Consider the following 12,285-nt stretch of genomic DNA (forward strand, 5'->3'; position numbering starts at 1 on the left):
CGGATTTCAGTGATTTTTTAAAAAAGGATGAGCACCTACCTGTGTAGATGCTCTTGTGCCCATCTAGTGGTGTCCTTTCCTGCAGTTTTTTGGTAATATCATTAACTTTGCCAACCATTTTCTATGTCAAGATGCCTGACTGGATTGCATGTTACTTTCCCCTCCCCGTAATTTGGGACCTAGTAGCTTAGTTCTCAAGAACCAGTTCCCAGAGGGCAGCCTGCTCTGAAGCAAACACAAGAGTCTTCAGGTCCACCCCACCCCCATCCTCCAGCCGCGGAATGTGGACGGACCCTCGACCCTGGGTTTAACCTGGGAAAGTCCAGGGTACCCAGGGCTCAGCTGCTTGGCCAGGGCAGACAATGGGAGGAGTAGGGCTGGAGCCATAGCCTGACCTCTGCAGGATAGCTTTGGGGTTCATGCTATGGAGTCCATTTCGACTAACTAAGACCCTATCTATAGAACTGTTCCACAGATTTCCCTGGTGTGACTCTGTGGGTTAAAGCGCTGCACTGCAAAATCAGTTTGAGCCTTTCAAGCTCACCCTACACAGGGTCATTATGCCTTGGAAGCGACTCAATGGCACTTAACAATAACAAATCTCTACTGAAGCAAACTGCTTAATATTTCTCCCCGTGCAGTTGCTGTTGAGTTTGAATCACCGACCTTCTAGTTAGCAGCTCTAGCCTTAGCCCACTGTGCCACCAAGGCTTCTAGAACGGTTAAAAAATGCAGGGAGTTATAGACAAATTGAGTCCACAAAGTTTCTGTGGGGGAGAGACCAGTTTATAACTTTCCAGGGAACTCTGAGACAGCCTCAGGACTTGCACCCCTTCCAGGAAATAATATGTCCTGCAGGGAACCTGGTAGTCGTTTTCAGGGGTGGCCCCAAAGAAAACCAGACTACCTCGACCACGGTCAGGTCACCTTTGGCAGATCCCGGAATTGTTAACGCCCAAACCAGGTGTGAGGCTGCAGGATAAACACTCCACCACAAGATCTGTTTGAACCGCAAAGTCAGCAGTTCAAGCCACCTCTTTGGAAACCCTATACAGGGTCGCTATGAGTGGGAACCGACTTGAAGGCATTTAACAACAAACAACAAAACCCGGACCTTCGGGGGCTGTCGGGTTGTAAGTGTAAGGCCGCAGCCCGGGATACTTTTATAGAGAAGGGCAAATTCTACGGTGCTTTCAACAGGGCCCCTCTGCTGCTCTGACCAACAACTTACTACGCATTTAGGGAACCCTTGCTAAGTGGTCAGGCAGGCGTCACCCTGAGCTAGCTCAGCCCTTTCACCGGCGCCACAGCCCCGGGCTTGTCCTACCTACATAGAGAGCCAGTCTGCAGCCTTCCAGGACTCTGGGGTCAACTCTTCAGCCCCAAACTGACTTAGTGTTCGGGATCCTGAACAGAAGGCGATTACAACAAGATTGTGGAGGTTTTGTTGTTATTTTTATAAATTTAGCAACGGAGGATGGACATTGTTTTGTTTCGAGTTTGGAAGCAACAGATTTTTTTTTTTTTTTAGTTTGCAGTAGGGGCGTACTTTGATAGGACAGCTAGTTTTCTATTCAGTGTCAAAAAAAAGGAAGAAAGAAAAGAATGCCTTCTCCCTCTCTCAGTGAAACAGGATACTACCGTTCCCAGTGGCCCAAGGCCTTGGCGATTGAACTTTGCTGCAGCGCTCATTACGCAGACAGAGCGCTCAGCCCGGTGACAAAGGCGCCAGTTTGCAGGTGTGTTTGGGGGTTTGGGTTGGGCGTGCACGACCCACACTGCTCCTGGCCTCTCTCAGCGACCCCAGGAGTACTAGGAGGAGGAGGAGAGGCAGTGAGCGGGCTGTTGGGCTGTGCACAAGCGCCTCCAGACTGGTTGCGCAAGCCTGACAGCTGCGCCTCTCTGGCCGCCCGCGCCAGGCCTTGAGTCAAGCGCCAGTGCCCCACAGAAAGGACCGGCCTCGCGCTGAGGGGACGTTGCGCAGCTCGCATCCACCTCGCCGCCCCTATCGGCAAGTCACACGGAAAGTCAGGCTTTACAAAACCCTCGTCCCCACCCACCGCCCGATTGCATATTAGGCACTGTGCTGTTGGAAACCTAACCTCGCGCAGGACAGGGGCCAGCGGCCCGCGGTCCCGACGCGGTCCACAAGCCTCCAAACCTCGGCGCGCTCCAAGCCGAACACTCTTGCCCATCCTAGCTCTGCAGCGCTCTGGAGCTCTGCACGCAGCTCGGGAACCCGAGGATCGCTGCGGACCGTGAACCCTCGGTGCACGCAGGAAGGCTAGGCGTGTGGCATTGAACTCTGCTGTCGGACAGAGAGCGCCCGGCGAAGCGAGCTGCTTTCACCTCCCAGGTGCAAAGCAGAGGCGCAGTGGGTTAGCCCCGGAGGCGCAGGAGCGGGCGCGGGCGCGGGCGCGGGCGCGGGATCTGGCAGAGCAAGCCTGGTCCCTGCAAAATCCTGATCCGCTGCTGAGCGCACTCACCGTCACTGAGGCAGAGCGCGGCCAGCACGAGGGCCAGTACGGTGACGACCTTGGCGTCCATGCTTTGGGCGGCGGTAGGGCAGCGGATCGACAGGACTGGACAAGTTGACCGAGAGTGAAAGTGCCGCAAGTGGAGCCGCGCGCCAAGGGTTTTAGAGGCGAGAGTTGTAAGATGCAGGCGGGGCGGGGCGCAAACCAAGGGGCGGGCCTGAGCCTACTCCGGATCGTGGCCAGTGGTGGGACGCTCGCCCCTTCTGGCACCGCCTCCGCGCGTTTGGTCCTGGGGGTGGGGATCTCCAGGCGCTCTGTTTGACTTTTGACTTTCTCAGGTCCCACTGGGCCCTGCACAGTCCTAGTATGGCGCATTGCAGGATAATGCGCTGAGCTGTAAAGGCCGTTTGAACCGCAAGGTCGGCGGGTCAAATCCACCAGTCGTTCCTCGGAAACCCTACACAGGGCCCCTATGGGTAGGATACATTGGAGTCCTGGTGTGGCGCTGTGGGCTAATGCGCTGGACTGCAAAGTCGGTTTGAACTGCAAAGGTCAGCAGTTCAAGCTCACCAGATGCTCCCTGGAAATCCTATACAGGTTCGGTATGGATCGGAACCAACTCGATGACACTTAACAACTGGGCCCTGCACCGCAGAGCCCAACTTGCAGAAGGACTCCCAGCTGTGCAGAGACAGGGCCGGTTAGCACTTGCATGCAGATGGAGAAAGAAGCCAGGTTGTCTCAGTAGTTAAGCGCTCTGCTACTAACCCAAAGGCTTTGTTGCTGTTGTGACGTGCCGTGGAGTCGGCTCCGACTCAGAACGACACGGTATAGGGTTTCCGAGGAGCGGCTGGTGAATTTGAACTGCCGAGCTTGTGGTTTGTGGTTCAAACTGAACTTGTGATCTAGTACCATACCCTACAGCGCCACTCCAATTCTGCTCCCTTTAAGATGAAATCCTTTGCTATTGAGTGGTTTCAACTCTTGGGTGACCTTGTAAAAGAAAGTAGAATTGCCCCTGTGTAAATCAGTAGGACTCATCTTTCTGTGGAAGAATCACCCATCTTCCCCTGTTAGCATTTGAGCACGTTTACCATTGCTTTTCCTGGGTTCCTCCCCATAAAGACTGCTGTTGTTAAGTGTCTTTGAGTTGGTCCCAGCTCACGGTGACCCAGTATATGGTTTACAAAGAGCTGCTGGTGAGTTTGAACTGCCGACTTTGTGACTAGTAGTCCAGTGATTGTCCTACAGCACCATGTAAAGATTGTTGTTGTTAAGTGCCATCAAGTTGGTTCGAACTCATAGAGACTGTTTATAAGGTTTTGGAGGCTTTAAATCTCTGGGAGAGCAGAAAGCTTCTTCTTTCTCCCAGTAGAATGGCGGATGTACTCAAATGGAGCACAGCCTTGTAAATTCTACTCTTCTACATAGGAGTCCAAATCTACTCAAGGCAATAAATATGTTCTGGTTTTGCTTTGCTATGAAGATGGAGAGACTGAATCCAGAAGGAAGCGGGAAGAATACGAACCAATGAAATCAAGTCCAATACAGGGGTAAGGGCTGATGGCACTGTGGGTGTCCTCTGGGTGCAAGCCCTCTGCTGACCACCTGTCCAATGTTCTCTGTTCTCTTGCCAAAAAATGCCTAATTGAAGGATGCCAATCTTTACAGTCAAAGAGACTTGAGAGTCTAAACTAACACCATTACTTATTAGTTGTGCCTTAGTTTTCTCACTTGACAAGTTGGGGCTTTAAAATAGGGCATATGTAAAGAAAACAAAGAGATTCATCTCAGGGATATGAATTTAGTTAAGTCTTTCATACCTCCGTTCTCTTGCTTGTAAAATGGACCCATCACTGTTCCCAGCCTGCAAGTGAAGCTAGGGGAATTGAATAAGATCCCTAGCTAAAGTGCTCAGCAGCTGTCTGATCCATAGACAATACTCAATAAACAGAAGCTAGAAACAGTTTTAAAAACTCCAACATTTTCTCTTTCTACCCAATGAATCATTTAAATTGGTATTCCATCAATTCCTAGAACCTTGTTTTTCATTAATTTCTTCAGTACAGCTTGGACTTCTCCCTTCAGTATGGGCAGTTCTTGTTAATATCCTACCTCCTTAAGTGTTGACCAATAATTTTCCATAGTGTGCATTCCTTTCATCTTCTTTTGATGCTCCCTGCATCATTATTTTGTCCATTGTTGTTGTTAAGTGCCATCAAGTCAGTTCTGACCCATAGTGACCCTGTATAGGGTTTCTGAGGAGCCGCTGGTCAGCTTGAAGTGCCGACTTTGTGGTTCACTAACTTTGCAATCCAGTGCATTAACCCACAGTGCCACACCAGTACTTAGTATCCATCAATATTTCAAATTAAGGCTTGCATTTTTCTTCAGTTCTTTCAGCTTGAAGAGTGCTGAGCATATTCTAACCTTTTGGTTTTCATTATAATACCAGAAATGTTTCAACAAATTGATGCAGTGTTGGGAGCACTCACTATTCTATACGGAGAAATTTGGAAGATAGCTACCTGTCCTCCTGTCTGAAAGAGTTCCATATTGGTGCCTATTCCAAAGAAAGGTGACCTTACAGGGTATGGAAATTATCCAACCATATTCTGAATATCTCATGCAAATTTTCTGAAGATAATTCTAAAGCAGTTGCAGTAGTACATGCACAGGGTTCTGCCAGAAATTCAAGCTAGATTCAGAAGAGGACGTAGAACTAGGAATATCATTACCTATGTTCGATGGATCTTGGTTGTAAGCAGAGAATACCAGAAAGATGTTCACTTGAGTTTTATTGACTATGCAAAAGCATTTGACTATATGGATCATAACAAACAATGAATAACATTCCAAAGAGTGGGAATTCCAGAACACTTAATTGTACCCCTGAGGAACCTGTACATAAACCAAAAGATAGTCATTCAAACAGAAAAGGTAATGTTGAATGATTTAAAATCAGGAATGTGTGAGTCAGGGTTGTATCCTTTCACTACATTTTGTTCAATCTGTATGCTGAGCAAATAACCTGAGAAGCTGGACCATATGAAGAAGAATGTGGCATCCAGACTGGAGGAATGTTCATTAACAACCTGTGATATGCAGATGACAAGACCTTGCTTGCTGAACCATTTACTGATGAAGATTGAAGACTAAGGGCCTGATTCAGTAAGGATAATACCTCAATATGAACCAAAACCCTCACAAGTCAACCAATAAACAGCATGATAAACTGAGAAAAGATTGAAGTTGTCAAAGGTTTCGCTTTACTTGGACCCACAATCAGCACCCATGGAAGAAATTAAAGATATTGCATTGGGTGAATCTGCTGCAAAAGACCTCTTTAAGGTGTTTGTCAGTTTCAGAACTAAAGCACTCCTCACCCAAGCCATGGTATTTTCAATAACCTCACATGAATTTGAAAGCTGGACAATGAATAAGGAAGACTGGAGATGCATCTGAATTGTGGTGTTGGTAAAGAACTTTGGGAGTGCCATGGACTCAGAACCAAAGGATCTCTCAGGATTTGTCTGTATGGTCAGAATGCCCTTAGAAACCAGGATGGCGAGACTTTGGACATGTTATCAGGAAGGACAAGTCCCTAGAAAGGGACCTTATGCTTGATAAAGTAGAGAGTTAAACCAAAAACAGGAAAACCCCACAGGGTTTGCAACAATGGGCTCAAACACCGCAATTGTGAGGATGGTGTAAGACATGACTGGTTCATCAGCTGTGCCTAGGAACGATATGAGTTGGATCTAAGTCAGTGACACCTAACAAAAGCCCAGTGATACCCTAAGCGACAAGAGCAGAAGTAAATCCTTGTCCTGAGCTCCTGGGGCCTGCCTTTCCGGGGCAAAGGTCACACCTACAGAGCTTCCCTGGTTCTGTCCAGAAGGCTCAACCCAACAGCTCCCATGGACCAGCCCTCTACCTGAGATACCCCCATCCAGGTGGGAGCCTAGCGAGCCAGGGATGCAGGCAGTTGCCTGGTGTTAGGGGTGGGGAAGTGCTTTGCCCAGCAGAGTTTGTGATGACATGCTACACTGACCACCCTTTCCCAAATGGCTAAGTAGAGAGGATTCTGTCTGCATGTTCATTCACGTAGAGGGCGGAGGGACTGGTCATGATGGCTCCTGCTGTGGATTATGGGACTCTGGTCAAAGAGATGAGTGTCTTCTGTGTGCTTCCAAAGCCACGTTGCAAATGCCAATTTAGGTGTGCCATGAGGTGCTCCAAGGACTTGCATTCATTCATTCATTTATTCTTTCATTCATTCTTTCGTTCATTCTGTGTACTGGGTGCAGATTCGGGAACACTACTGTCCTGGTTCCTGCTTGTAAATTAACTTTTAAAGAACTAACAGTTAGTTTAGTGGTGAAGACAGTCCGGGTATGTTAGTCGTGGGTCTCAAGTCACTTCTATCTTATAGGAAGCTTAAGCAGGTAATCGCCTACTTAGTAAAGTCTGGCAGGCAGCTGACCCTGCCGGAGTTGCAGCTGGGCTCGGGCGCCCTCTGGTGGCCGCGTGACTTCAGGAGGAGGATCTCAGTCTCCAACCCTCAACTCCTCTCTAGGGTTCTGGTGTCTGATAGTCTGGCCTGGCTGAATTCACCACCGAACCTGGAAAATCAGCAGAGCTGGACTGTAAATCAGGGGCCAGGGGAATGGGGGCTCTACTTGGAGTCTGAGGATCAGAGCCCTGAAGGAACCTCTCGGAGACTCACCAGCAAGTCCGGCCAAAGCAAACACCAAAACATCTCACTGCTTTCTTTTTGTCCCAGAATTAGTGGTGGTGTGCCATCGAGTCAGTTCCAACTCCCAGCGACCCTGTACAGGGTTTCAGAGGCTGTAAATCTTTACTGGAACCAAAAGCCTCAGCTTTCTCCCACTGAGTGGCTAGTAGATTCAAACTACTGACCTTGTGATTAGCAGCCCAGCGTATAACCACCATGTGCCTGCCGTGGTTCCCACTCATAGCGACCCTGTATAGATTTCTGAGGAGCAGATAGTGGGTTTGAATTACCAATCTTGTGGTTCGTAGTCCATTGCTGATCCTACAGCGTCACACCAGGAGTCCTTGCCACCAAAGAGTTGTTGTTAAGTGCTGTCGAATCGGTTCTGACTCATGGCGACCCTGTATAGAGTTTTCAAGGAGCAGCTGGTGAGTTTGAACCTCTAAGTTTGTGATTCAAATCGACCTTGCCGTCAGTCCAGAGCATTAGTCTATGGCCCTAGAAGTTTGAGGGAGCCTCTGCGAGATCCCTTGCATGGGCTGGGACCTGGGCAGGACTGGGGTGGTGGAAACCTGGAACTTCTGCCTGCCTGAGCCTCCTGCCTGCTTGATCTCCAGGTTGCTGACAGTACCCGGTGGTCCCAGGACAGACATTAGTGTGGAATCTATCACTGCCTGCTTTCCCCATTCATTCATTAAAATAGTTACACATGCTAGCCTCAGGCCTATAAAGGAAGCAAAATACCTCCATTCATAGGTTGTTTGTGTTCTAGTGGGGAACCAAACATCAATCATTACTACATAATAATGTGTAGAAGGAAAAAGCAACAGAGGGAAGGGGCAGAGCAGATGAGAACTTAAAATAGGGTAGCTAGGGATTTGTATTTTAAGTCACATATCCAGAATTTTAAGTAGGCAAGCAATTTCAGTTTTAAACTGCAAAGGGTGACATTCAAGAGGCCAGGACACCAATGGAACATTTCCATCACACCACCACATTTTTCAGCCCCAGGTCCCTCCCACACATAGGGAATTGCCTCCCCTGGGAAACACTTTTGGTCACCCTGAGTCCAAGTTTGGAGCCAGGGGTCTAGTGCATTTTGATGGCTGGATTGCATTTATCGTCTCTTGAGGCCCCATGCCCAGCATGGGGCATCTGTGTTTTCTTGTCTGCCCTTGTCTATATTGCTTATTTCTTTAGGATTCAACACCCTGTGGAAAGAACCACCTGGTTCAAAGACGAAGGTTTCCTCTAAGTCAGCACTCTCCAATGTGTAAGGGACAAGCTGTGTTCAGGTGGGATTCTGAAAGTATTTTAAAAAGTATGTTGTTGTGAAGTGCCGTCAAGTCGGTTCCAACCATAGCGACCCTGTGTAGGGTTTCTGACGAGCAGCTGGTGAGCTTGAACCGCCGACCTTGCAGTTCAAACAGCTTTGCAGTCTGGCACATTAACCCACAGCGCCATACCAGGACTCCTTAAAAAAGTATATGTGTATGCAATATATGCAAATGCATTAAGAAAAAGTAAAGCTAGCACATTAATGCAAGCATTTTAAGTATCATGTAGGATACGTTTCATTTTTTAATAAGTGATTCACATTTGAAAAAGTAAGTCTATTTAAGCATACCAGCATAGTAGTTTGTGGACCTAGAAAAAATCCCGACAGTAATACAGAAAGATCTGTTCACATGCTCCTTGATTGGACCACAAATCAGCCTCAGAAGTGTCAGGTGACCCTGTAGGAAGGAAGTCAGTGAGGGTCCAAGTCCTCCTCACTGGATCTAGGCTGGTCCTGTTCAAAGATTCGCTCTAGATTGACGGTGTTAAGCAAAGGTGGTAGTTTCCGGAGCTTCTCCAGGAGCATTAAACTGCTAGGTTAATATTCTGTGTTACTGCTCCATGCTGTTCAGGCAGCAATCCTGTATAGGGTTTCTGAGGAGCTGTTGGTGGATTTGAAGTGCCGACCTTGTAGTTAGCAGTCTAGTGCTTATCCTACAGCACCACACCAGGACTCCTCCTTTATTACTCCAGCGTCTAAGAAGATGGGGTGGCCTTTGGGACTCCGCTGGATGCACAGAAAGTGGGGTGGGCTGCAGGTAGTAAGAGTCCACCAAGGCAGTATGAACTACATTTATGCAGCAATTACTCTGCCCCTGACTTTGTCCTGATCACCTTACATCCTCATATCTACGCTTTACGTTGGGCCCAATGTCAACCCCACTCTCCAAATTTGGAAACTAAGATCACACAACTACTAATATCAGGAAGGGTGAGGGTTTAAATGCACTCAGCCTGGCTTCAGAGTAAGTGAAGGATGAGTGGTTTTGCCAGACGAAACATATGCCAACCACCCCAGCTCCACCTCCAAACCAAATCCACTGTCGTTGAGTCAAGGAAGAAGGAGAATCAAATTCAAATTTATAGTGACCCTGTATAGGGTTTCCAAGGAGCAGCTGGTAAACTTGAACCAATGACCTTGTGGTTCAAACTGACCTCGCAGCCCTGCTCATTAAGCCACAGCACCACACCTGGACTCCCTATATAGGGTATCTGATGCTGTAAATATTTATGGGAGCAGAAAGTCTCATCTTTCTCCCTCAGAAAGGCTAATGGGTTATGAACTGCCAACCTTGAGGTTAGCAGTACAGTGCTTATCCTACAGAACCACCAGGGGTCCTTAAACACAGTGCATCCAGCTTAATTTGAATTTCAGATAGACAATGAGTAATTTTTCAGTGTAAGCATGTTCCTATTATTGCATGGAATATACTTACTCAAAAATCATTTGTTGTTTATCTGAAGTTCAAACTCAGTTGCTGTTGTTGTTTTTGTTATTGTTAAGTGTCATTGAGTCCGTTCTAACTCACAGTAACCTTTTATAGGATTTCCAAGGAGTATTTGTTGGGTTCAAACCACTGACCTGTGGTTCCCAGTCCAGTGCTTATCCTACAGCCCACACCAGGACTTCACAGTCAGTTGGGTGCAATTCATTTTCACTTACTTTCAACCTTACTCTAGAGTCTGTTCATCACTTCATGGTAGAGCCCCACCTCTGGACTCTCTGCCCGAGCCTTCAGAGCTTGTGCGTAGAGGTTGGATAGGGTAATGTTAAGATGAGTTTTGAAATCACCCACTTTCTCAGTAAGGGGATTTCTTGAGTTTCTTCCAGATAGAAAGGCCTTAAAACAGTGCATTAAAGTGATAAATGAATGGTCTTTTTTTGTTGTTCTTTCTACCAGAAGTTTAGTGCCTTCCTCCCCTAAACCTGACCTTCTACGAAGAGTCCTGGTCATGCTTCCTTTAGCTCAGCCTGAGGCAGGAGCAATCACCCTCTTCTTCCCAGTCCCATTGGTCTTCCTTTGACTCTTTGTCCCAGTAACTATATGTGAAGGTGAAGGAATGGGTTACATGTTGGTTTTGAACCCACTAGTCATTCCATGGGACAAAGATGAGGCTTTCTGCTCCCGTAAAGATTGAAAGCTGCAGAAACCTTCACAGGGTCTCTATGAGTTGGAGCTGATCCGACAGCACACACCTATCACCACCATCAAATACATGTGAAGCCCAGTCACAGACATTTCCTCTGTTTACTGGATGGCATGAGCTGTGTGCGGAGGAAGAGGAAATCTCACCCCAGGAAAGAGCATCACATAGCAGCATTCTATCTGGGTGGCATTAACAGATAAGGAATCTCTTCATCTTCAGAGAGATTCATACTCCTTTCTTCACCTTACATCCTTGTGGTCAGGTGTCTGGAGTCTGCATAGGATCAGACCACACATAGGGAGCTTTGCAAAAGTCCTGTGCAAAGTTAGGCCCATTGGATGTGGTTCACTCACAGTGAGGAGGGCTTCCTTGTGTCTCTCAAAGTATAGCCCCCTACCCTGTCACTCAGAAGCTTACTGAGGACATTAAAAAAAAACTGATGATTAAAAGATGTTTGGGGATAATTCCTCAAATAAGGAATTAGTGATGCGATGCCTTTTAAAACAAGGTGAATCTGAGAATTTGGGTCTCTTACTTGAGCCTCACTGGCTTCTAGTTCCTGGCAGCCTTTCCCATCTTAGGTTACCAAAAGAGGTTTTGGCATCTCCATCCAGGCTGATTTGATCATTGCTGACTTCCTCTGGGGTCACAAGGGGGAAGAAGAAACAAACTCAAAATCTGCCTAGGGCTGATTACTGTGAGGCAGAGGTCAGACATACTTCCATCCTACAACTTTCTTTATCCTGTTCTGACACCAACCATCCCTCCCATAGCACTCTCTGTTTCACCTCTGGATTCGATCATCATTGCAGTGGCCACACAGAACTCACAGACTAAACTCATGATTATGGGGTTTATAACGAAAGTAGACAGGATATATATATATAACTAAAGATCAGAAACAACTCAGGACGCAGCAATTCTCCCGTCAAGAACGTGGCTTCTCTGCTCTACTGCAGGCACGCTTTGCTCTTGTCTTTGCCCCTCAGCCCCTTGGCCTCTGCCCGGCTCATGCAAGTGTTACAAAGCTCCTTTGTTGTTGTTATTGTTATGTGCTGTGGAGTCATTTCCAACTCATAGCGACCCTGTACAGTGTTTCCAAGGCTGTAAATCTTTACGGGAGCAGAAAGCCTCATCTTTCTCCCACAGAACAGCTGGTAGTTTCGAACGGCTGACCCTGAGGTTCGCAACCCGATTCATAACCTCTCTGCTACCAGAGCTCCTTTAGCCAGTCTTTAAATATCAAAGGGGCACATTCTACAAGCCAGCCTGCTGCCCACCAGTTGGTCTATGGGCTGGGAAATCCACGGCTACTCTCTCCATGCAGCCCCGTCTATTAATGTTGCTCTTCCATGTATGCATCTCATGATTTGCTCATGGATGACCGTTCTTGATGGTCTTGGGGCCATCTGTTTCTGGTTCTGTGATGGCTCCTTTAAAACCCCACAGGATGGTAAAAAAACAAACAATCCCTGCCTGAGAACCCTCTACACATTATTTGCATGCTCCCATTTGTGTTACTATAGGATAAGCACTGGACCACAAGGCCGGTGGTTCACACTCACCAACTGCTGCCTGGAAACC

At 47.6% G+C, this 12,285-nt stretch overlaps 1 protein-coding gene across 1 annotated transcript in view; it reads right to left on the reverse strand.

Moving 5' to 3' along the window:
• CXCL12 (chemokine (C-X-C motif) ligand 12) overlaps positions 1 to 2,547 on the reverse strand; it is a 9,588-nt gene extending 7,041 nt beyond the window's left edge. Inside the window, exon 1 of the mRNA XM_006837446.1 lies at positions 2,487 to 2,547. Coding sequence (XP_006837509.1) covers positions 2,487 to 2,547 — 61 coding nt within the window. The remainder of the gene's footprint in view (positions 1 to 2,486) is intronic.
• Positions 2,548 to 12,285: the final 9,738 nt, after the last annotated feature.

Source organism: Chrysochloris asiatica, unplaced genomic scaffold (genome assembly GCF_000296735.1).
Source record: "Chrysochloris asiatica unplaced genomic scaffold, ChrAsi1.0 scaffold00020, whole genome shotgun sequence".
NCBI lineage: Eukaryota > Metazoa > Chordata > Mammalia > Afrosoricida > Chrysochloridae > Chrysochloris > Chrysochloris asiatica.